Source organism: Podarcis erhardii (genome assembly GCF_964252035.2).
Source record: "Podarcis erhardii genome assembly, chromosome: 8".
In the NCBI taxonomy this organism is placed as follows: Eukaryota; Metazoa; Chordata; class Lepidosauria; order Squamata; family Lacertidae; genus Podarcis; species Podarcis erhardii.
This window is the reverse complement of record NC_138499.1, coordinates 2,386,829-2,411,955: the sequence shown is the minus strand read 5'-3', so window position 1 is coordinate 2,411,955 and position 25,127 is coordinate 2,386,829. Positions and strand designations below refer to the sequence as shown.

Genomic DNA, 25,127 nt, shown 5'->3' with positions numbered 1-25,127 from the left:
CTAGGTGGGCAGGAGCAGGGACTCCGTCCATCGCGGGGATTCGAACCGCCGGCCTTCCTATCAGCAAGTCCTAGGCTCTGTGGTTTAACCCACAGCGCCACCCGCGTCTTAGATATATGTTCAATGTTCATAAGTCTACCAGCCAAACATGTACATAGATCAGCACAGGAAGACTGACCTGAAACCATTTTTGATTCCCAAACTGACCAAATGTTTTCCCTGCAAGGAGGGAGGGGGTCAGGGAGCCTTCCCATTGTCTCAGGAATTGAGTAATCAGGATTTTAATGGGTGACAGACTATCAGGAAAGGTAAGCAGATAACCCGGCAAACAGGAAAAACAACATTCAAATTTTTGTTTTAGACAGCCTTTTCTGTGATGTAGGTATCATGTATCTGGTGGGGGGGGGTCTTAGGTTACACCCCTTCTGTGATGTATGCATGATGTTTCTGGGGGTGGTCTTCATCTAAAGGGACCCCTGACCGTTAGGTCCAGTCGTGGCCGACTCTGGGGTTGGGGCGTTCATCTCACTTTATTGGCCGAGGGAGCCGGCATACAGCTTCCGGGTCATGTGGCCAGCATGACTAAGCCGCTGCTGGCAAACCAGAGCAGCGCACGGAAATGCCATTTACCTTCCCGCTGGAGCGGTACCTATTTATCTACTTGCACTTTGACATGCTTTCAAACTGCTAGGTTGGCAGGAGCAGGGACCAAGCAACAGGAGCTCACCCCGTTGCGGGGATTCGAACCGCCAACCTTCTGATTGGCAACCCCTAGGCTCTGTGGTTTAACCCACAGCGCCACCCATGTCCCATTTGGTCTTGAGCTACAGGGTGGCAATTTTAACAGTCTTTATAAGGCCTTGCGCACCATTGTTCTGGATTCCTCCTTTCCTGCATGTGAGGGGAGCACCCTGTTGCAACAGATCAATAAAGATCAGGCTTACTAGCTGCTTTGCTTCTCAATATTCTCTGGTTGGCCTCTGTTATTTTCTCCTACCAATAGGGAACCTATGTAAGGACTCTATCCGGGCTCTTGTGTCCCCCATAAGGGAAAAGGGCAGATTTTTGTTTACAGCAATTCTCAAACTGAGCAAATGTTTTCTCTGCAAGGTCAAAGGAAAACGGAAAAGCCTCCCCATTGTCTTTTCCTTCACAAATCCTGTCTTAAGGGTCTGTGTATGAATAGGGTGAGCCTGTGACCTGGCTCAGAAACTAAGTATTTATCTTTACAAAAGACTGGCCAGGCTCCCCAGGGTATCCAATCAAGTGACCATTACACAGGTAACCTTCCAGATAGGAGGTAAACAAAGCACTCAGATTTCTGCTGTAGACCGCCTTTTCTGAGATGTAGGTATGATGTATCTGGGGGGTAGTCTTAGGTTACACCCCTTCTGTGATGTATGTATGATATATGGAGGGGTGGGTCTGGAGCTCCAGGGCAGGGCATTTAAAATGTCTATATAAGGCCTTGTGTGCTATTGTTCTGGGTTCCACCTCCTCTCCTGCGTGTGAGGGAAGCACCCTATTGCAACAGATCAATAAAGATCAGGCTTACTAGCTGCTTTGCTTCTCGATATTCTCTGGTTGGCCTCTGTTATTTTCTCCTACCGATGGAGAAAGGACTCTATAAGGGCTCTTGTGCCCCCCATAAGGGAATAAGGGCAGATTTTCATTTATTACAGTTGCAAGGTTCTTAGCTGGGGCAATCAGAAGAAGATCCACCATTTGACTGTTGATTCCAAACTCCAAAATGTTTTTTATACAATTGACTTTTATTTCTATTCTTTGTATATTGCCCTGTTGTTTTATTGCTATGGCTGATGGCTGACATAAATATTCATTCATTCTTGTCTGCCCAGCCAACATTGGAACCTGGTATGTAAGGACTCTATATGGGCTCTTGGGTACCCCATAAAGGAAAAAGGGCAGATTTTGGTTTACAACCTACCTTTGGCCCCAAGGCTTGTGAAAGACACCCAGTGGGCGATGATGGAACCTCCTACCTCCAGGGTGGAGGTGAAACTAGAATAGCTATTGCAAAAAGTTGCCACCGGCCCATTAATCTCCTTGCACAAACCGGACCAGAATTTGGCCCTGATCTCCGCTTGCAACATTAGCAAGTGATAGGATCTGCAAGCAACTCCCTTGGGGAAAACTGAGCCGGGGAGAAGCAGTTTTTGTGGCCAAAAAAATACAATAAAAGCAGAGCTGGAAAACCATTATTATTATTATAATTATTATTATTAGCCACCCATCTGACTGTGTTTCCCCAGCCATCTGGGTGATTCCAACAAAATATTAAAACACACCAAAAAAAAACTTGTCTTCCTGATAGCTACTTTTTTTTTTAAGTGCTAGGCAGGAAAAAGTTTGTCCTAAATCTATGAGAAAAGGCCTTGGGGTGTAGAGAAGGTGTCTTTATTCTGCTTTATTGGGGCAGGGAGGGTTAAGAAATTAGCTTTGGGGCTTTTTTGGAGGGAGCTTCAAGCCACTGAACCTTCTTGTTGAGTCACTACAAGAAGTTTTGCAAGGAGAAATATATGCAACATTACAAAGTAGAAAAAGAATAGAGATATCAGTTATGAGATGTAATAGGGAAAGTAAGAAATGTATACTGAGAGATTAGATGGGAGAATTTTCAGACAGGATTGGTGGAAGTCAAAAGAATTGTATAGGATGTAAAAGTATGTTTAATTACTGTTGAAAACGGTATGTTAAAAAAACTAATAAAAATTTATATATATTAAAAAAAAGAAACTTCTTGTTGAGTCACTGGGAGGTGGGGGCGTGCTGATGGGGAAAAGGGGCATTTTAGGCCATCGCCTTTTCTTTTAACAGTTCCAGGAAGAGCCTGGTCATCTTTTGTTGCATTTGAAAGATGAGGCCACGATCTGTTTTGCAAAACAGATCCACTGTGCTGCTTGCAATGGAGGTGCCCATCTTGCCTCCCCAGGCTTCCTGCCTCGGGCGCAGTCTACCTTAGCAAAAAAAAAAACAACCCTCATATATTTTTCTTTTAAAGGGGTACCTTCGCAGCCACATTTTAAACTTTATCCTAACTGGTGGGGTGTGTGACCTTGCAAGTGACCTGGCTTTTTTCTGGCCCACGTAGGACCCATCTGGATACTTGGCCTTGGTGAAGATTTGACATTTTCATCTACAAAAGTTTTTGATTTGAGTTTCTACTGAAATGAAGCTGCATTTGAATGTTGTGTTTTAATCTGGTTTTAAGTTGTTGTTTTAATTGTGAAAAGCTTTTATTATTAAAATAATTCAGCATTAATACACACATATTGCGAATATACAAGCATACATTTCAGTCAACCCTTAAAAATGTTCAAACATACCTACACTCAATCCCACAGATGATTCCTTTTCCCATCACCATCCACCCCCCCCCACCCCACCTTTGTGCTAGACTTCCAATCTACTCAATTGCAATTTCTTTCCACTTCTATTACTTTCTTTCACACACCTTTAAGTTGCATTTTGATCCATGGTTATTATACTTGGTCTTAGCCGCCCTGAGCCTGGTCTTGGCTGGGGAGGGCGGGGTATAAATAAATTATTATTAATTATTATTATTATTATTATTTGCAATGCACCAGATCTGCAATGCCCGAGGCTGCCCCCCCTCCCAGCTCTGCCCCCTCCAGCAACTTTGCTCCATCATCTGGGATTAAATCCCCATTTTTATTTTTTGCAAAAAAGAGAGAAAAAGATCACCTGGACGCAGCTGCCCTCCAAGCACGTTTCTCCAACCCAGGAGGCGAGTGGCGCAGGCGCAGGAAGCGGGGCGGGCTGCTTACCACCGAGTTCAAAGGCGCAGACGGGCCGTTTCCCAAGCCGGAGGCGGGACTTCCGGGCTGCTTTTGAAGCCATTTCCTCCCCTCTTGCCCACAGGGCGGAAGCGGGCACCAGATCTCCCAGGAAATAGCAGTACATAGATTCATTCATTCATTCATTTTATTTCATAAAATTTAATGCCCTTCTTGAGTCTGAATTTCAACAGCCGCCACTCATCTGTACAGTGTAGGCTAGATGATATAATCATATTGTTTTTGTTTTTATTGCCTATTATTATATTTATTTCATTGTCTATTTCATGTTTTCATGTTGTGATTTTCTCCTGCCAACTGCCCTTAAGACCTGCAGGGAACGGCACCATCCAAATTTAATAAATAACAACAACAGCAATAATAGTGTATAAGCAATGAACAGTGCTATGTACTGAAATAAATAAATTAAGGTCTTATGTATATAATAAAGGTTCATAAATGTACCAAGCAAACACATACATAGATATATAGGCCACATTCTGAAGCTGCACAGCAGAGCAGCCATGGAGCCATTTTGACTCCCAGGCTGACCAGGTGTTTTCTCTGCAAGGTCCAATGGAGGAGCCTCCCCATTGTCTTTTCCTTCACTAATCCTGTCTTAAGGGTATGTCTGTGTTTGAATAGGGTGAGCCTGTGACCTGGCTCAGGAACTAAGTATTTATCATTACAAAAGACTGGCCAGGCTCCCCAGGGTATCCAATCAAGTAAGCATTAACAGGTAACCTGCCAGACAGGAGATAAACAACGCACTCAGATTTCTGCTGTAGACCACCTTTTCTGAGATGTAAATATGATGTATCTGGAGGGTGGTCTTGAGCTACACTCCTTCTGTGATGTATGTATGTTTCTGGGGGTGGTCTTGGAGTCCAGGGCAGGGAATTTAAAATTTCTATAAAAGGGCAGGCACACCTTTGTTCTGGGTCCTCCTCCTTTTCTGTGTGTGAGGGGAGCACCCTGTTGCAACAGTTCAACAAAGACCAGGCTTCCTAGCTGCTTTGCTTCTCAATATTCTCTGCTTGGCCTCTGTTGTTTTCCCCGACTGATGGAGAACCTGCAAAGGGCTCTTGTGTCCCCCATAAGGGAATAAGGGAAGATTTCCGTTTATTACAGTACGACAACAGGTTTACAGAAAGATGATTCACTTTTCTTTTTGGAACAACTCACTTTGTTTTGTAGCAGGAACCCCCCCCCCCAATCATTCTGTTTGTATAAACTTCACACACACACACACACACGCCACATTTCTGTTATAAATCCATAGAAAATCAACCATACATTGGATTTGCACTGTTCCATTTTTATTTTACTCCATATGACAAGAACTAACAAAGGGGGGTGACTTAGTCCTGGTCAGCCATAATCCCTTCACTGTCTCAGCACATACACAGGAGCCCTGCCCATGCCAACCCTGATGATCCCAGACAGATGACAATCAAGATCACAAAGAATTTGCATATGGGAGTGGATTCAACATGGTCTGAAACAAAGGACACTGATCAGATCTTCCCTCAGGGGGCAGGAAACTGCAAACTCCCCTTTGTCTCCTGGAAGTTCCTGGAAGTGACTCAGGGGAAGGGGGAAAGGGGGAACCAGCCAGGTGACAGGACACTCAGGTTACCACCAACTCCTCCCTCAGCCCCTCCTTTCTGTAATGTATGCATGATGTTTCTGGGGGTGGGCTAGACCTGGAGGAGGGGAATTTCAAAAGTTTTTATAAGACCTTGCACACTATTCTTCTGGGTCTTTCCTCTCTCCTGCACATGAGGGGAATACCCTGTTGCAACAGTTCAATAAAGGCCAAGCCTACAGGCTGCTGTTTTGCTCCAAGTTATCCTGGTTGGTGTCTTTGTTTTGTCCAAGGGAGCCCTCGGATTTTTCCTGTAACAGTTTGAAACCTGATTTGTACATTTGATTTTTTGAAAAAATAAAAAATGTACTCTTATTATTTTAGAGAATAAATAAATGCCCAACTATACAAGCAGGAATTAAAGTAGAGGTGTAGATGCCTCCCTTTGAGAACGCTTAGAAGAGCTTATATAAAGCTGAAGACCTGCATAATTTTAGAACAGGGATCTGCAGCAGCAAAAGCAAGGAAAACTCATTTATTGGGAACACATTTCAGACTGGTTCCAATACCATCAGTTATTTGAAAAATTTAAATCTGACAAACAAAAGGGGTTCTCAGTAGAAACTTCCCGATTTGAATCTGATCTTGTAAATTCTAAAAGAAAAACTCTTTCCAAAACTTACCGACTCCTCCTTGACCGGACAGTCAAGGAGGAGGAGGTAACAGTGGCAATGGTGAGGTGGTCTCAGGATTTTGGCCATTCAGTAACCATGGCCCAATGGGAAAATTTATGGAAGATCAATTGGAAATTCACAAATTGTTACACGATTAGAGAGAACTTTCAAAAAATGCAACATCGATGGTATCTAACACCATGGAAACTCTCAAAAATGTATAAAAATGTGTCAAGCAATTGTTGGAGATGCGGAGACTCAGGAACATTCTACCATATGTGGTGGACATGTAGGAAAATACAGGTATTCTGGGAGAGTATACATGCAGAACTGCAAAAAAATGCTAAAGATCTCATTCAATAAAAAACCAGAGGCCTACCTCCTGGGAATAACAGATTTGGATATTCCACAAAAGAGGAAGGGTATCTTTTTATATGCGACGGCGGCAGCAAGAGTTTTGATCGCAGCAAAATGGAAGAGTAATGAAATCCCCTCTATACAAGATTGGATCCAAAAGCTGACAGAATATGCCGAATTAGATGGTTTATCAGAAAAAATAAAGAATAAATCCAAACAGGAATTTGTTTCTAAATGGGAGGTTTTCAAAGAATATCTGAAAAATAAATATAGTAGTTTAAATTCTGTTGCAGCATTCGAGGAACTTCAGTAATAGTTGCTAGGTAGAGAGAAGAAATTAGATTTATTGAGAATAAGTTTAATTATGAAAAAAATGTGTATTGGCAATAAGTAATTTGAACTTGAAATATGGAATAGACGGGAAGTTGGGTCTTTAATGTTAAGACCAATAGATGTTTTATTGTTTGTCAAGAAAATTATGCGTCTATGGTTATTTTTGTAATTTGTGTGTAATTTGGTACTTGTGTTTTTTGTGTGTGTGTGTGTGTGTGTTTTCTTGTTTTTTCTTGTTGTATAAATAAATATTTTTTAAAATAATAATAAAAAAAAGAAAAAAATGATTTTTTTAAAAAATTAAAAATGTACTCTTATTATTTTATAGAATAAATAAATGCCCAACTATACAAGCAGGAATTAAAGTAGAGGTGTAGATGCCTCCCTTTGAGAACGCTTAGAAGAGCTTATATAAAGCTGAAGACCTGCATAATTTTAGAACAGCGATCCGCAGCAGCAAAAGCAAGGAAAACTCATTTATTGGGGCAATGTAACACATGTTGAGCTCCTGTTTTTGGGAACTCATTGTACCATCACCTGATATTAGATACAGACCCACAGTGTTAATTTTTACACATGTACTTCCACAGAGTAAAGTAAAAAAGGTAAAGGATCCCTGAATGGTTACGTCCAGTCAAAGGCGACTATGGGGTTGTGGCATTCATTTCGCTCTCAGGCCAAGGGAGCTGGCAATTTGTCCACAGACAGCTTTCCAGGTCATGTGGCCAGCAGGACTAAACCGCTTCTGGCACAACGGGACACCATGACAGAAACCAGAGCAGCACACGGAAACACCGTTTACCTTCCTACTACCTAAATACCTACCTATTTATCGACTCGCGCTGGTGTGCTTTTGAACTGCTAGGTTGGCAAAAGCTGGGACAGAGCAACAGGAGCTCACCCTCATTACACGTATTCAAACCGCTGACCTTCTGATTGGCAAGCCCAAGAGCCTCAGTGGTTTAGACCACAGCCCCACCTGCATCCCACTTCCACAGAGTAATGTGCCTTAACTCATGCCAGCTATCACAGGCAAACAGCACAAGGCAAGATGTCTCTCTGAAACATGCATGATATTGAACCGATGGATTCAGGTTACAAGAAATGAGATTCTGACTTGACAGGAAGAACTTTCTGAGGGCAAGAGCTGAGGGTAAGAACAGTGGAACGGACTCCCTTAGGACTCTCCATCCTTGGAGATTTCTAAGAAGTTGGATAGCCATCTGTCGTGTATTATTAACTGAGATTCCTGCATCACTAGATGGCCCTCAATGGCCTTTCCAACTCTATGATTCCCTAATTAACACTACAGTTGTACCTTAGAAGTCGAGTGGAATCCGTTCCGGAAGTCCGTTCGACTTCCAAAATGTTCAAAAACCAAAACGCGGCTTCTGATTTGGCTGCATGAAGCTCCTGCAGCCAATCAGAAGCTGCGGAAGCCCCATCTGATATTTGGCTTCCAAAAATAGTTCACAAACTGGAACAGTCACTTCCGGGTTTGCGGAGTTCGGGAGCTAAACGATTCAAGAACTAAGCTGTTCAAAAACCAAGTTACGACTGTATTTCAGTTTGAAGTGAGTTTACTAGCTAATTTGAGAGCACCAATCACACCATTTTCATCGATCTCTAGAAGCTGACTCAATGAGTTATGTGTCGCCTTTAGCTCATGACCTTTGCCACTACATTTTATATCTGCAGAACAATAAAAGGAATTGCAGGTGTTGGTGCTAACTTCTACTATTAACACCATTCTGTCTACAACCATACGTGAAATAAGTAAAATAACCAAGCAAGTATTAGAAATCACCCCAGAATTGGCCCTACTAAACATCTTCCAAGACAATTATGCCCACTTACACCACAAAGAACTCATAACCCACCTACTTTCAGCAGCCAGAAATACCATGAGCAGTCGTTAAGAGTCAACAGGCTCATCACAGCTATCTGCCAATCACCCAATCCCACCACCCTTCTGAGTAATACCCCCTCCCCACCTTCTCACTATATAGAAGGGTCTGGTGACTTCTGTTTCAGTGTATCTGAAGAAGTGTGCATGCACACGAAAGCTCATACCAAGAACTAACTTAGTTGGTCTTTAAGGTGCTACTGGAAGGAATTTTTTTATTTTGTTTTGACTATGGCAGACCAACACGGCTACCTATCTGTAACAGCATACAAATCAGTATGGCTAACCTGATCCAAAACACCCACCCATCCCACTCACACACAAAAACAAAGACCACCCCAGCCAACCACAAATGAGCAGCCGCACCCTCGGCCAACCCCAACCTCTCTCACCACCAAAGGAACACAAGTGAACAGCAGAGAACCTGCACAATCAACGCTGACACAAACCCCCACATATATGAAGTAAAATAGAAACATCGCCACCCGACCCCACTCATCTTTCCCTCCCTCCACCTCTTCCCCCCTTTTTTTCCTAATGTTTCAACAAATGAAACTGATTTGTAAAAATGTTACATGGGGGGGGGGGAATACGAGAGAGACACTGCACACACTTTTGTAAATCAAGAAAATCTTTAATAAAAGAAATAAAAATAAAATAAAAACCATTCTGTCTGACCAAACAGTGACCTTTGCATCTTACTCCTCAGTAAAGGAAGCTAAACTGGAAAAGGGAATTTTTGCACAGCATTTATTAATGGATGAAGCAATTGACAGAGCACAGCTTGACTTCTATAATTGGCATTGCCGACAGACTTTTACTACACGGGTTTCATTTTTTCCTTTTGTGACTGCGATGCTTGCCTTCATGTCTGAAAGAAAACGAAAAACATCATTATGTAAGTCTTTAGCACTCCCGATACAAAGCGACCCAAACCCCTCAGAAATCTACCCTTATTTTCCATGAAGACTGTGGCTCAACCTTTCTATCCTCATCCCCATTGAGATGAAGCTGAGATACACAGCACTGCCTCCACTTCCATTCCTTGTTACTCTTGCATCACACAAACTCCACCCAACAACTGTAAATATTCTGTTAGTAAGATATTTTAGGTATGGTTATTCCCTTTTTGGCTATTCTTAGGCCAAGCTACATATCACACAGAAAATCCATTTTAACCCAATTGCAACTGCAGGAATTTGAACTTGCTTTCGGCTGCATGGAGGTAAGTTTTAAACTCTTTGACACCTATGCCATTTAGAAAATCGCTCTCAATTCCTACACAAATTGCTGTTTGCACCTTAGAGAGAATATGGTATTTTTCTCTAGTAGGGCAAACTTGGTTTGAATTATTTTTAATGTTTTTATTGTTTTTATTAATATAAATATTAATTATTTAATGTTTTTATTGTTGCAACCTGCCCTGGAACCTTGGGATGAAGGTCAGGTAATAAATACATTAACAACAACTTACGGCTGGAGCATGGTGTACGAAATTTTGAGAGATACACACGAGCTAGGTACATGTATTTGAAAGGTAAAGGTAAGGGGACCCTTGACCATTAGGTCCAGTCGTGGCCGACTCCGGGGTTGCGGTGCTCATCTTGCTTTACTGGCCGAGGGAGCCGGTGTACAGCTTCCGGGTCATGTGGCCAGAATGACTAAGCCGCTTCTGGCGAACCAGAGCAGCGCACGGAAACGCCATTTACCTTCCCACCGGAGCGGTACCTATTTATCTACTTGCACTTTGACGTGCTTTTGAACTGCTAGGTTGGCAGGAGCAGGGACTGAGCAATGGGAGCTCACCCCATCGCGGGGATTCAAACCGCCGACCTTCTGATCGGCAAGTCCTAGGCTCTGTGGTTTAACCCACAGCGCCACCCGCGTCCCTTGCACGTATTTAGGATAGTGCAATAAAGTGCATAACATGTGCCTTAGCCCTTGAAGAGCTGTGCAGATGTTACAGACAAGTCTAGGAGGGGTAAAATAAAGAGTATCTGAACGAACAAAACACCAACTGTCGGGCGAAACTGTTGGGTTAGGTCTGAATTTGGGATTTAAGCAGTGCTTAAGCAATAGACGGTGTGACAGGTAACTCGCATTTTATGCTTATTTGACATATGCAATCTCAGCTTTGTGTGGGTGGAATGAAGGAAGGAAGACTGGAGAAAATCCACTCTCCATTTATTTATTCTCCCTGCAATTGCAAACTTACCCAGCTTAGGGAAGACGGTGCAAGAGCTCTAATAGCATCCCAGAAGCCTTGCATCTCCTTCCCTGAAATTGGGTAAGCAGATCTCTACCTTGCAAGGATTGGGGGGCCAGATCCAGGGGTTCTTGGCTTCATGAGTTTTTGCATTTACGTGTGGATCCCAGGAACCAAACCCTCATGTGAGATAATAACAATAATAATAATATTTTTTTATTTATACCCTGCCCTTCCCGGTTCAAAAACCAGGCTCAGGGCGGCTAACAACAAATTTAAAACACTTAATTATAAAAGCAGCATAAAATGCAATGTAAAAACATGAATAACAATAAAATTCAAAGTTCAGAAATCAATTAGATAATCCCCAGGGCTAGCTGGTTGAATTCGTCCTACTTGGGCCAGTGAGGAGACCAGGGGAGAATTAGCTGTGGGGTCTCAGAGCGGGTGATCTTCATAAAAGGGGAGGGGGAGGGAAGAGAAGGGAAATAAAAGATCAGGCTGAAGTCAAATTAAAGGCCAGGCGGAATAGCTCTGTCTTACAGGCCCGACGGCAGGAGGTTAAATCCTGCATGGCCCTGGTCTCCTGGGACAGAGCATTCCACCAGGTCGGAGCCATCACTGAGAAGGCCCTGGTGGAGGATAGTCTGACTTTCTTAGGGCCTGGGACCTCTAAACCAGTGTTTCCCAACCGTATTTGCAAGCCACTCTGTGGCACGTTCAGCTGAACCTTGATATGATGTTTGATGAATACGGTGCCAATCACTGGAAGTCAAGAGACCAAGGGCAGTACTCGCCTCGCTTTTTTCCTTCGGGACTCCTTGCCTCTTTCTCTTCCCCGACTCCTTTTCCGTTTGCCCGGACTTCGGCTGGAATTCCTCTTATGGCGGGAAGAATCAGCATCCTTTGAACTTCCACTAGACTGTCTTGAGTCAGCCGAGGTAGACCTTCGCTCTTCTTTTCTAATAAAGAGCGCGGGTGCATAATTGCTTTATTAGAGTACAGATCATTTAATTTAGGGGAAATAAACGGCTATGTCTGTTTTTGTATGGTCAGCAAGTCAGTAATTAATAATATGGAAAAGATGCTGACTTGGTTAACAATCACGTCTGCAAAATACTGCAGCCTTGTCTTCCTCTGAAAAATTGCAAAACACCTCCTTACAACAGGAGAGAGATTTTCCCCCTAGCACAACATATGAGCCCCAAACTATTATCACCAACATGGTATATCCCTCACATCACAATGGGGGATTTAGTGGGAAGAGGAGAACATTTTTGCTGCACAATCTTGTGTTTGCCACTCGCTGTGGAAGAGAGGAAAGTTGTAAATAAGATTGTACAAGGCAGCCCTAGAGAATTTAGCATTTAAGGAGAAATGGGGGAGAAATCAGCTAAGGGCTTCATGAAATGGTGGGGCATTAGTGCACAAAGAAGGGGCAGCACAGCTGGTTTCTGGAAGACTCCTAAAGGTCCCCGAACTCCTAGAGATAGAATCACAGAATTGTAGAGTTGGCAGGGACACTGAGGATCACCTTGCGCAGGGGTCAGCAACCTAAGGCCCATGGGCCACAAGCAGCCCATGGGGGTCGTTTAACCGGCCCCTGGACCCCCGCCGCTCGCTGGGTGGGTTGGCTCCCGTGTGCTGCGCTAAACTGGGGCGGAGCAGAGCAGGGACCGCCTTCTGCGACGCTGACCAGCTTCCCTTTGGCTGCAGGAAGCTCCTGCAGACAATGGGAAGTTGCGCAGGCCTCCTCCATGCCGGAAATAGTGTTTGCGCATGCGTGTGTGTGCGCAGTCCGGCCCACAAAAACCTTGCCGACCCCTGATCTTGCGCAACCCCCAGCAATGCAGAAATTACAGCTAAAGTATTCCTGAGGGATGGCCACCCAACCTCTGTTTAAAAAGCTCTGAGGGAAAGTGTTCCAACTTCTGAGTGTTAGAATTCCTGCTCCGTGGTTGCAGTCATGAGATTTCTGTCTATCACATGACGGTATATGTTTTGACTCCACAAAGTGGGAAGTGACGGAGACAGGATGTTTGTGTTACTGTGTTCCATGAAGTGGGACTATTGTCCTTTGTTCTTTTCCTCTTTGCTGTCTGATGCTAGAGAGAGAGGGAGCCATGTTGCAGTGCTCCATGTGTGATTATATGTAAATAAAGATATTGTTGTTTAGTCGTGTCCGACTCTTCGTGACCCCCTGGACCAGAGCACGCCAGGCCCTCCTGTCTTCCACTGCCTCCCGCAGTTTGGTCAAACTCATGCTGGTAGCTTGAGATTAGCCAAAATGCTGAGTTGCTGAGGTCTGTTATGCAGCTCTGCGGATCCCTAAGTGTGCCGATGTCTGTTGGCATCGGTCGCTGTGATGTTCAGGCAGAAGAAAGCTTTTGAAGCTCCCAAACGATTGACCGGGAGGGAGTGAACATGCCAGTCGGGAATGTGTCTCTGCCAGGGTCCTACTCGAGTGTAGGCTGAGCTCCTGACACTGATGGGGTCAAACACCTCTTACTGTCAGAAAGTTCTTTTTCAGGTTAATCGGAATCTCCTTCCTTGTAATTTGACTCCCTTCCAGCTCGTACAATTCTGTATTCCAGAGTTGACCTGGCAAAGCTGCAACCCTAAGACCATTTGCATCAGTTCACAAGATACCAGGGTCCCCGCGAGTGTTTTGTAGCGACAGTTCTTACCTCCCTGCAGACTTAGAGGAGTTTTCGTCTTCGCAAGATTCTGTGTTCCTGCTCTGCTCCTGCCAGTGAGCGGCAAGCTCTTCCATGTGAACGCCAATCACATCCCTGATCACCTGGGCAGGGACCACAGACAGGAGTGGAAATCAGGCAAACGGTGAAATCTCAGCTGGGCAGGAGAGCTTGCCAAACATTAAGGTGACCGGACGCTTCTTTAAAATGCACATTTGTAAGGCAGCTCAGCCTAAAACATTGGGTATACTAGAAATCATAAACCACTTGAGTTTAATAAATAATAATTTATTATTTATACCCCGCCCATCTGGCTGAGCTTCCCCAGCCACTCTGGGCGGCTTCTAACTAAATATTAAAATACAATAACCTATTAAACTTTAAAAGCTTCCCTAAACAGGGCTGCCTTCAGATGTCTTCTAAAAGTCTGGTAGTTGTTGTTCTCTTTGACATCTGGTGGGAGGGCGTTCCACAGGGCGGGTGCCACTACCGAGAAGGCCCTCTGCTTGGTTCCCTGTAACTTGGAACTTTTGTGGCAACTGAAAAGTGTTTTGATTCCTGCAAGGATACCCACCGTCTCCCCAGCTCCCCGGAACTCACCTCTGTGTAGGATTTCTTGGTAATGTGGACATTCTTCGCTCTGTAGGACTGGCGTCGTCTTTTATAATCCCGCATCTCTGCGAGAATTTCAAGGTGGGATTTTGGACCTTTCTGACCGTCATCTGAAGTCAAAAGAAGAAGAGGTTATTTCATTTCATTAGAAACATCAGCTTTAATTCACAGATGGTGTACAATATCTGTGGAGGTAACGCTCCGCTTTGCGAAGGCAAACCTCGCACCAGACGTGCAACAATATGTCAAGGAGCGTTGCAACTGCTTTCCCTGACCTTTTGCCCCCTTGGCTAGAAAACAGGGTTTTCCCCCTGACCTTTTGTCCTCTCATAATTTTTTTTTCAAAAATTTTTTTTTATTGATTTTCCACATTTATGACAAATATAACATATAATACACACAAGAAAACACATTACAATACTAAAAGAAAATAAAATGAAAAATAAAAACACTTCTAGAACCCATCTTAACTTTCATTGTTGTCCGACGTCCTCAAATCCCCCCTAACTGAATTTCATTGTATCACCTTGTAACAGTTTTCCAAAATCCTCTTTCTAATAAAATTAACTCCTTCAATTTACTATCTTCTTCTCTTTTCTTATTAGTGTCCTTTCACAATTTTTTTGTTAGCCATATCGCTTGGCTGGAGCATGACGGGGGACGCAGACGTAATCAAGTATCGGGGGGAACATCTGAGGGAAACACCTGCTGACACGTGTATTTGCTAATGCTGGAAATGTGCTTAGATGGAAATACGTTAAGTTCAGGGTGGTTTCACTACTGTTTCCAATTTTTGACTTCTGCTAATAAAAGGCTGGATGAATCCCTAGCCGGAATTAAGATCGCCGGAAGAAATATCAACAACCTCAGATATGCAGATGACACAACCTTGATGACAGAAAGTGAGGAGGAATTAAAGAACCTTTTAAGGAGGGTGAAAGAGGAGAGCACAAAATATGGTCTGAAGCTCAACATCAAAAAAACTAAGATCATGGCCACTGGGCCCATCACCTCCTGGCAAATAGAAGGGGAAGAAAGGGAGGCAGTGAGAGATTTTACTTTCTTGGGCTCCACGATCACTGCAGATGGTGACAGCCGTCATGAAATTAAAAGACGCCTGCTCCTTGGGAGAAAGGCGATGGCAAACCTAGACAGCATCCTAAAAAGCAGAGACATCACCTTGCCAACAAAGGTCCGTATAGTTAAAGCTATGGTTTTCCCAGTAGTGATGTATGGAAGTGAGAGCTGGACCATAAAAGAAGGCTGATCGCCAAAGAATTGAATTTTGCTTTTGAATTATGGTGCTGGAGGAGACTCTTGAGAGTCCCGTGGACTGCAAGAAGATCAAACCTCTCCATTCTGAAGGAAACCAGCCCTGAGTGCTCACTGGAAGGACAGATCCTGAAGCTGAGGCTCCAAGACTTTGGCCACCTCATGAGAAGAGAAGACTCCCTGGAAAAGACCCTGATGTTGGGGAAGATGGAGGGCACAAGGAGAAGGGGACGACAGAGGACGAGATGGTGGGACAGTGTTCTCGAAGCTACCAGCATGAGTTTGACCAAACTGCGGGAGGCAGTGGAAGACAGGAGTGCCTGGTGTGCTCTGGTCCATGGGGTCACGAAGAGGCGGACACGACTAAACAACAACAACAACAACAACAATAAAAGGAGCCTCTGCAGAGCTAGCTGGCAGCTTGCCTGGAGCATGCTTGCCAGCGTGCTTCTGCACAGCTCACCTGCATCCAACCTCCTGTCGTCTCCGTTATTTCTACAAATATCACTGGGGGAAATGGAAGAAAATACAACTTCAAAAAGACCGAGATAAGGTAAACGACTCGACTGTAGGCGGAGAGATCTAATTCAAGCAGGGGGCTGCCTGAGCAAAAGCATACCAAATCCGACCACACATTTTGTGACTTTCAAATGTCACATGGAGTACAGCTGTAACGGTTTCCCTCTGACCTTGGTTGACTTTTGCTGCCAGGTCTACGAAGAGATCGCTGTCGTTTTCGGCCAGCTGGGATCTCGACCTCTGCTTCTTCGTTTCCGCGAGGACATAATCGTAAATGGCCAGGCGGTCGGCTTGGGTCAGGTCGCAGACGTAGCGCTTGTGGTTCTGTGGGACTTCAACAGGTAGGAAGGAATAGGCACCTGGAGCATTCAAAACAGACACATGATCTGAAGCGGAGGGCTGGGAAGAACACACGGAACTCGTGACACAAGAATCAATGTACCGTATATGTGGTTTTAGCAGAAATTATATAAAGGATTAAGTAAAAATGGATAGTTAATTGGTGAAAGAAGAGAGTGCAAAATTGCAGTATGTCAAGATAAATTACTGGGATAAAAACAAAGATGGAAAGGATTTGCTGAAATATCTAATTGAACTAGAATACAAAAAAGGGAGGTGTGAGGAGGTCAAGGAGATAAGCAAATGGAAAATAATTTATGGGAAGGTTTGATTTGTTTTTTTTTTCCTTTCCTTTTCTCTTTTTTTTAATTGTTTGTATTTTTCTGGGGGTTTTTTTGCTTGTCTGTATACATGATCTTGTTTTTTTTCTTGCTTAATCTAGTGGTTTTTTTGTAATTTTTAAAACTGGAATAAATATTACTTTTTTAAAAAAAGAATCAATGTACTGTACTATAAAATAAGACAGTACTGTAGATGATTAAAATTAAAATTAATTTTCTTACTTACTTGCTCTGATGAGAGTCATTGTTTGGATGGGGGGGCTTTTATCCATTTCCACAGTCACACAATCAATCAATCTATAGCTGAACTGGGTTCCACACAGTCACAAAATCAAATCAACCAAAAAAGCTCCGAAAACAAAAACGCAAAATAAAGAGCGAAAATGAAAGCGCCAAACCTAATCCGTTCCAGAAGTCCGTTTGACTTCCGAAATGTTAAAAACGAAGCACAGCTTCAGATTGGGGCAGGCGCCCAGAAATAATAGCCGACAGCCGCATTGGACGTTCGGCTTCTGTAAAACGTTTGAAAACCGGAACACCTCCAGGTTTTTGACGTTTGGGAACCAAGGTGTTTGAGAACCAAGGTACCAATGTGTAATGGTTATGGGTGGGTTACTCGTGCGTAAATTGCCTCCACTTAAGTTAGATCGTTTGCTCAACCATGTTTAGGGTTAGAGCTCGTCCTCCGTGACCTGTTAGTCACTTGCAGAATCCGTCAGTGGGCGTTTCTTGAATCTCTTCCAGCATAAAAGCTGTTTGACCCCAAGTCTCCGCCTATGTTCCCTGCGCGGAACGCGTCTGCGCAAGTAAGGGGACGGCAAGGGCGTGCCAGCACTCTCTCCGCTAGTTTCGCTTGAAGGGTCTCGGAGCCCTGACACCGATTCCTCCATCTCCCTCTCCTCTCTATTGGTGTCACGCTGAATTCCTTCCCCCCGACTGGTTCCCTCTCCGGCATCGCTCTGGAGTCCTGCCTCCGCTTTTCGCTCTGATGTCAGTTCCCTGACACAATGTATGCACATTTAGCAGAACTAATGATGCTGGGTGGTTCAGAGTCTGGCTCGCTTCCATAGATCAGGCTGCATGTCAGCCAAAAGGGAAGGCTTATATAAGGAATGACTGAGCCTCAAGAATATAAGCGTTTTCAGGGCATTCCAAGAAACGGAGATAAAATGGGAAAGCCAGAAATCGCTGTATAATAACATTCTCCTGCATACAAAGCAGACAAGACTCAACAGGAACCAAGAATGATTGTCACTTCAGAATCCCTACTTACCTGAACCATAACTTCCACTCTCTTTAGCAATGGCTTGTTTAATGATGTCAAATTGCAGATTCTTGTCTGCAGCAAAATAAAGGAGGACATATAAGAATGCTAACCATATTTAGGACACTTGGAAGTCTAAAGACAGACGATTCAATCTGCAATACCCAATATACATTAAAGAGCACCTGACATGGTTTTAAAAGCCATTCACATTCAGAGATCAGAAATTTTAATTATGCGGCATATAAAAAAAGATTTTCTAGACCTGTTTCCCTATGGATATCTTTAATATTCTTTAATATTTAATATACATTTTAATGTATTTTTAATCTTTGTTGGAAGCCGCCCAGAGTGGCTGGGGAAACCCAGCCAGATGGGCGGGGTGTGAATAATAATTTTTATTTTTATTTTTATTTTTCTAGGCTCCTTGGACTAAATGATCACGAAATCAGTGAACAACATAGCACCCAAATTTCAGATAAGCTATTTGTCTTATTTATAAAAATAGTAGTTTTTATAAATGTGACTCCTAGCCACAGAGGTCATTTGGGCTTCTAAGGACACAGATGTATCCAGGAGACCACCTGCCCTTTCGGGGGGAGCACAACCTATTCAAAACAAGGAAATAGGCCTATCTTTCAAGCACAGAGACCACCTACTCACAGACCCTCAATTTCTGAGGATTCAAACTCATTTTATTGGCCCTTATTCAGTCCACAGCTGCACTGACACACTGGCCCAGAGCTTGATTATTCTGCTAACATACAATAAGAACCATGTCGGCTGTGCAATATTTTACTTTATATTCACTGCCACATTCGCACTCACCCATCTGCACGCGAGGGATCTTTGCTTTCTCTAAGAAAAAAGCAGAATCGTACATTTCAGCCTGCAAGACAAAAGGCAAAAAAAAGATGAAGCCGTTCAGTAATCAATGATTGTCACCAGTGGATATTCTCTCAGCTACAGAAGTGGAACAGAACTCAACACTCTCCCCAATGTGTCTAATCCAGTCCTCCTCATTTGTATGTAGCGTTCCCAAAGCAAGGAAGGATTGGACTCTGATTAACAGAATACACAGGAGGCTTGACCAGCAAAACTCTGGGAGGAGTGTGTATAATAATAATTCCTCTTCACCCCTCGGCCCAGGTCGTTTTATTCACAAAAGAACTTTTTACACAGTGTTTGTAAGAACCAATCAGATTTCCTCTGAGCATTTAAAAAAAAACCCACGTGGGACAAAGTTAAAGTTAAAACTACAAAGAAACTATTTCCTACTTGAGCATGCATAGTAGTCCAGAGTAAATAAAATAGGAATAAAAGGAGGAATGCATTCAGCAAAATCCCGGAGGTCATAGACAGGAATAAACAGGATGGCAGTATTTGCCATCTCCTTGTGAACTCTCTTCCTGGCCCTAAAGATCTATCTAAAGATTAAACTACATCAAAGCTACCTATCATCTTTATGTACTGAGGATGCCTGATGAAGCAACTGGCCTGTGTTTTGGAATGCTTATACGTGCCTGTCAGGCGTAGAGAAAGCAAATGGCAGAGGTGGAGAGGCCTGTGGGATTCGATCAGAAATTATTGTCAATGAATCAAACCCAGTCGACACAATGCAAAATCACCTCCTAAATCCGAATGCTTGTGCTGATTTGAAAGTTCTTGGCTCTAGTAGAAACATTAGTGCATTAATAAATACTAACACATTACTTAAACTATGCCATTTATTATGCTGAACCTAAGTTGCACATTTCCCCCCATGCGTTTTTCTTCCTCTGCTTTGCAAAGCGACCTTCAGTTCAATGTTTGAAGAAAGCAGGTTCCTCAAGAAACGAGACCAAAATAAAGGCAGAGTTTGTATAACATTCAGATTTAGTTCCAAACTGAGCTTGAATTTTAATCATCATCTCATGTGAGTTTTTAAAAACTCGGTTTTCTTTCATCCTATTCTGAAGAACACACCCTGGGTGCCAACTTCAGAAGTTTGAAAAATAGGAAGCGACTATTGTTTTCGAGAAAAACTAAGGCGTTTCCCTCCCATTCCAGAATATGAAGAATCCCCACAGAAAGGAGACTAGCAAAGAGTATTACCTCCTCCTCTTTGGAATAATCCAGTTTTCTCAGCCTACAGGACACCATATGCTTCTCCAGGGAAGATTTGGGCATTTGGTGGTTAGGATCATATGGGCAAGAAACTCGCTCACACTGCAGGGGGAAACAAAACATTTTATGCGTGAAACAGAGTGGCAAGACTCCTTCAGGAAAGCGGACAAATTTCATAGTGGAACAGGAATTCAAAAAACATTTCCCTGGCTATCTCTTCTCTCAATATTAAAACTATCAGACAATTTAATGTCACCAATTAGCTTCAAGATAGCAACCCAAGAGCCTCTGGTAAAATTAAAACCCTCAGATCTGCAGCTGTGAGAAAACAAAAAAAAAAAAATTCTGGGGATGAGTCTGCGGTGAGTCAAAAAAGAAGTTTAAATTATCCATTGAAAAGAAGCCAGAAGCATATTTGCTAGGGATTTTAGGAAAGGACATCCCACAAGATAAAAAAAAGTTATTTTTATATGCCACAGCAGCAGCCAGATTAGTATTTGCTAGAATTTGGAATGGAGACAGTATCGCCACAAAAGAAGAGTGGATAAACAACATATGTGAATTCATAAACCTGGCTAAATTAACGACAGCCATAAGACACCAGACAAATCTGAAACTCAGGTTGGAATGACAGTGTTTTGAGGACTATATGAAAAAACACTGTTCCAGGGATAATATGTTGGTATGCATAGACTAAGTATGCAAAGTTGATTTTAAGATACAATTGAAAAAATCAGTTTTGGATTGGAATGAATAATATGTAAGGGACGCAATGACAATAAGATTCTAATATATAAAGTAAGTCGAATTGAGGTGGAGGGAAGTCATACAGGTGTAACCTTAAGTTTATTTCTTTTTATTATTTCATGTCATAGCAAGTTTCTAGAGACTACATTATGAGTCTTTGGAAAGTGTGTTTCTAAAGGAACTTTTGTTTGCGTTATTAAGTTTGTTATGAATTTAAAAAATCATTTTAAGTTAGAGTTTAATAATTATTTCACTATTAATATACTTCTTCTAAATTGTATTTCACTATTAGTATACTTCTTAATTGTATTTCAGTTCAACAATTACTTTGATAAAATACATAATTTGTTATGTGCAAATGGCTTTAGATACCTATTAGGTCCACAAATTACCATATAGCATATATTCAACACAAAAAACAGCAACAATTTGTTGTTGGCAAAGGACAGCTGGACATAGAAAGGGCCCCATTACCTTCAGGAGCTTAGGCCCTCATCAAACCTAAATCCGGTCCTGATGATGAACTCTCCATGTGTCTGCTGGACTGCATAATCCAGAGGTCAGCAACCTAAGGCCCATGGGCCGGATGTAGCCCATGAGGGTCAATTAACTGGCCCATGAGCCAACCCCAAACCGAGCCACCTGCTCAGAGAGTCCCCATGCGCTGCACTAAACTGGCGCAGCGCAGAGCAGGGACTCTCTTCCACGGCTCTGGAAATCGCTTCTGCGCATGCCCAGATGCCGAAAAATGCATCTGCACGTCCACGGCACCGAAAATTGCTTCTGCGAATGACCAGACACCGAAATTTGCTTCTGCGCAGGCGTGATTTCCGGCATCTGGGCATGCGCAGAAGCAATTTCCGGTGCCGCGGACATGCAAACGCGATTTCCAGCATTGCGCTGTGCTGGTCCAGCCCACGGAGGATCGCCACAGGAGTGATCTGGCCCATGCTGACCCCGGTATAACCTATCATCCATGACCACTGACTGGGGTGATGGGTTTTGGAGTCCAACAGTCTTTGGAGGGCAGCAGGTTCCCCATCCAATACGATACGATACGATAATCTTTATTGTCATTATCCCATACAGAACAACGAAATTGAAAAATCTACATCAGACATTCAAAAAGCAACAAGCCTGCTATCCCAGCTATCCCAACCTGGTTAGTCCCCTAAAAACTCTGATACCCCATAATTAAATACAATATACTCCCATAGAGACTACCTTAAAAAGGTAAAGGGACCCCTGACCATTAGGTCCAGTTGTGGCCGACTCTGGGGTTGCGGCGCTCATCTCGCTTTACTGGCCGAGGGAGCCAGCTACAGCTTCCAGGTCATGTGGCCAGCAGGACTAAGCCGCTTCTGGCGAACCAGAGCAGCGCATGGAAACGCCGTTTGCCTACCTGCCAGAGCGGTACCTATTTATCTACTTGTACTTTGACGTGCTTTCAAACTGCTAGGTTAGCAGGAGCAGGGACCGAGCAACGGGAGCTCACCCCGTCACGGGGATTCGAACCGCCGACCTTCTGATCGGCAAGTCGTAGGCTCTGTGGTTTAACCCACAGCACCACCCGCGTCCCTAAAAACTCTGATACCCCATAATTAAATACAATATACTCCGCCAGAGACTACCTTACACTGTGTTTAAAACCAAAATCGCATTTGGGTAGAAACTGTTTCTCAGGCGGCTAGTCCTAGCCTTTATCTTCTTCCAGAAGGCAGAAGCTGAAAGAGATCATTTCCAGGGTGCGCACTATCCTGCGCTATCTCTGCAGCTTTCTTATGGCACCTGGAAGCATAGATCCCTACTGAGAAAGGGATAATGAACAGGCGCATGACCTTCCACTCTGTTGTAATCTTACCGGGTTTCCAAGCCACACAGCGAAGGGAAGAAGCATCTTCTTCTCCTCAGGATTCTCTGTGCCAGCAGCCATGCTCCGTAGGGGCAACCCTGGCTCAACTTGCTCCAAACTCAGGTGACTTTGTGATGACGCAATGCCATCCATGCTCCTGGCAAAAAAAAAAGGTCCCATTTTTATCATTCAATGGAGTTGAGCGAATAGAGCAAAGAGCAAAAACGGTTTAGGCCCAAAATATCGGAAGGACTATTGGCTTCCATGGGTGTCAACAGCACAGCGAAAGGCGGGAGAGTGGACATCTGACCGACTGTTAAATTCAAATAATAACAGCAATAATTACGATTCCCACCCACTCTTCATGCAAGGTCCCAGGACGGGTTGCAAACAATTTAAAACACGTTACAAACTCTGCAGTTTTAGAAGGGTATATATTTAAAGTAGATGAACAAAGGAGTAAATTAAGTTAATTTGGAATATGCAGGGGGGGGGGATTTAATTAAAGAACCGTAGAAAGAGGGGGAAGTAAGTTTCGAAATGTTAAAATGACTGTAAGATTATTGAAAGGTATAAAATTGAAAATCATAAACTAAAAAAATAAAACGTTACATTTTTTTTAAAAAAAACAACCCCACAAATACAAAAAAAAAAAAAATACAAACACACAAACACAAAATCTAATAAAAAACAGCTACGGGTGAAAAAAAGTCCACACCGTTGCTTATATTAGATTTAGAAATTTCCAATCTTTCTGCATTAGAAGAGTTTAGGGAAGCTTTTAATGTTTAACAGACAATTATATTTTAATATTTTGTTGGAAGCTGCCCAGAGTGGCTGAGGATCCCAGCCAGATGGGCGGGGTATAAATAATAAATTATTATTATTATTATTATTATTATTATTATTATTATTAGATGGTTCCTGAACAGAGACTGTCGTTAAGAGGGCAGAATTGCTTGGCTGGAATGTGTCAATAATAATAATAATAATAATAATAATAATAATAATAATAATAATAATAATAGAGAGCCACTTTCAAATATCTCAAGGGCTGTGACATTGCAGAGGGAGCAAGCTTATGTTCTCCTGCTCTGGAGCTCAGGACTCGAACCCAAGACTTCAAGTCACAAGGAAGGAGCTTCCAGCCCAGGAAGAACTTTTTGCTGCTAAGAGCTACTTGGCAGTGGCATGAAATTATGTTATATTTTCTATTTCTATTTATTTTTGTTTTTAAGTTTTTAATCATTCATCTTGTTTTTATTATTGCTTGTAAGCCGCTCTGAGCCCGGCCTTGGCTGGGAAGGGCGAGGTATAAATAAAAAATTATTATTATTATTATTATTATTATTATTATTATTATTTAGGCGGTGGACTCTCCTTCCTTGGGGGCTTTTGGGCAGAGCTTGGGTGGCCCCCCGCCATGGAGGCTTTAGCTGGGGTCCCTGCATTGCAGGGGGCTGGACTAGAGGACCTTTGGGGGTCCCTTTCCAGCCCTACCGGCCTCTGATTCCTGACCCACCTGGAGGCTCCTCTGCCTGGCAGGAACCGGAAACGGGCTGGGCTGACTGACCATAGAGTTCGGCGGGAGAGGCGGGTCGCCCGGATGTCCGAGGGCGGGACTTCCTGGCCGGGCGGAAGTAGGATCTGCAGCCAGGAGTTGACATGGCTGGTGATTCAGCTGTGCGGCTGCAGTTGGGACCGGGCGCTGGTGCTGGGGCCGTGGTGCTTTTATTACAAATATATCTCTGTTTCAAATGTAATATACATAAAGGATTGCTGCTGCTGCTGCTGCTGCTGCTCGACAGAGAGGGCTCCTTTTTAAAATTCATTTTTTTATAAATAATAATAAATAAATAATTTTTATTTATATCCCGCCCTCCCCAGCCGAAGCTGGGCTCAGGGCGGCTAACAACAACCAAAATAATCCAACGATTCTAAAAGCATTTCATTATAAAAATTAATTAAAATCAAATTGATGGCAACCAATAAGCAAAATTCTGTGCACATTGCCAGAGGAGGGGGGTCAGGCTGCGCCCTGACCAAAGGCCGGGTGGAACAGCTCTGTCTTGCAGGCCTTGCGGAAAGATGTCAAGTCCCGCAGGGCCCTGGTCTCTTGTGACAGAGCGTTCCACCAAGTTGGGGCCAGTGCTGAAAAGGCCCTGGCCCTAGTTGAGACCAATCTAGCCAACTTGTGACCTGAGACCTCCAAAATGTTGTCATTTGTGGACCTTAAGGTCCTCCGCGGGGCAGACCAAGAGAGGCAGTCCCATAGATACGTGGGTCCTAGGCCGTATAGGGCTTTAAAGGTTAAAACCAGCACCTTAAACCTGATCCTGTACTCCACCGGGAGCCAGTGCAGCTGGTATAGCACTGGGTGAATGTGATCTCGCAGCGAAGACCCCATAAGGAGTCTCGCCGCGGCATTCTGCACCCGCTGGAGTTTCTGGGTCAGTCTCAAGGGTAGCCCCACGTAGAGCGAGTTACAATAATCCAG

General features: G+C 43.4%; 2 protein-coding genes and 1 long non-coding RNA gene across 4 annotated transcripts in view; 1 reads left to right on the top strand and 2 right to left on the bottom strand.

Moving 5' to 3' along the window:
- The window catches only part of LOC309348669 (transketolase-like protein 2), a 35,925-nt gene extending 32,076 nt beyond the window's left edge, over window positions 1–3,849 (bottom strand). The window contains exon 1 of one of the 2 annotated variants that reach the window (XM_081874274.1): window positions 3,727–3,849. Coding sequence is in view for 1 of the 2 variants with exons in the window: in XM_081874273.1 (XP_081730399.1) it covers window positions 179–254 (76 nt within the window). In the remaining variant the exon portion in view is untranslated. Of the gene's footprint in view, window positions 1–178; window positions 307–3,726 lie in introns of those variants that run through there. The other variant, XM_081874273.1, reaches the window with a different exon arrangement.
- LOC309349095 overlaps window positions 1–25,127 on the top strand; it is a 224,415-nt gene that overhangs the window by 103,510 nt on the left and 95,778 nt on the right. The gene's annotated exons all lie outside the window — the stretch shown is intronic.
- SNRNP48 (small nuclear ribonucleoprotein U11/U12 subunit 48) lies at window positions 9,290–24,424 on the bottom strand. Its single transcript, XM_081874613.1, has 10 exons — window positions 24,153–24,424; window positions 22,640–22,787; window positions 20,020–20,133; window positions 18,754–18,814; window positions 17,935–18,000; window positions 16,152–16,340; window positions 14,179–14,300; window positions 13,570–13,682; window positions 11,680–11,844; window positions 9,290–9,547 (listed from the first exon to the last, which is right to left on the bottom strand). The coding sequence occupies exons 2-10, from the start codon at window positions 22,781–22,783 to the stop codon at window positions 9,508–9,510; spliced, it is 1,014 nt and encodes a 337-aa protein (XP_081730739.1). The 5' UTR covers window positions 22,784–22,787; window positions 24,153–24,424; the 3' UTR covers window positions 9,290–9,507.

Coding starts and splice junctions, on each gene's coding strand:
- SNRNP48 (XM_081874613.1), bottom strand. CDS start 22,783: ATGGATGGCATTGCGTCATCACAAAGTCACCTGAGTTTGGAGCAAGTT. Junction 14,301..16,151: donor GGCAGCAAAAGTCAACCAAG/GTCAGAGGGAAA, acceptor TTTTGACTTCAG/ATGACGGTCAGAAAGGTCCA. Junction 13,683..14,178: donor CCAAGAAATCCTACACAGAG/GTGAGTTCCGGG, acceptor GTCCCTGCCCAG/GTGATCAGGGATGTGATTGG.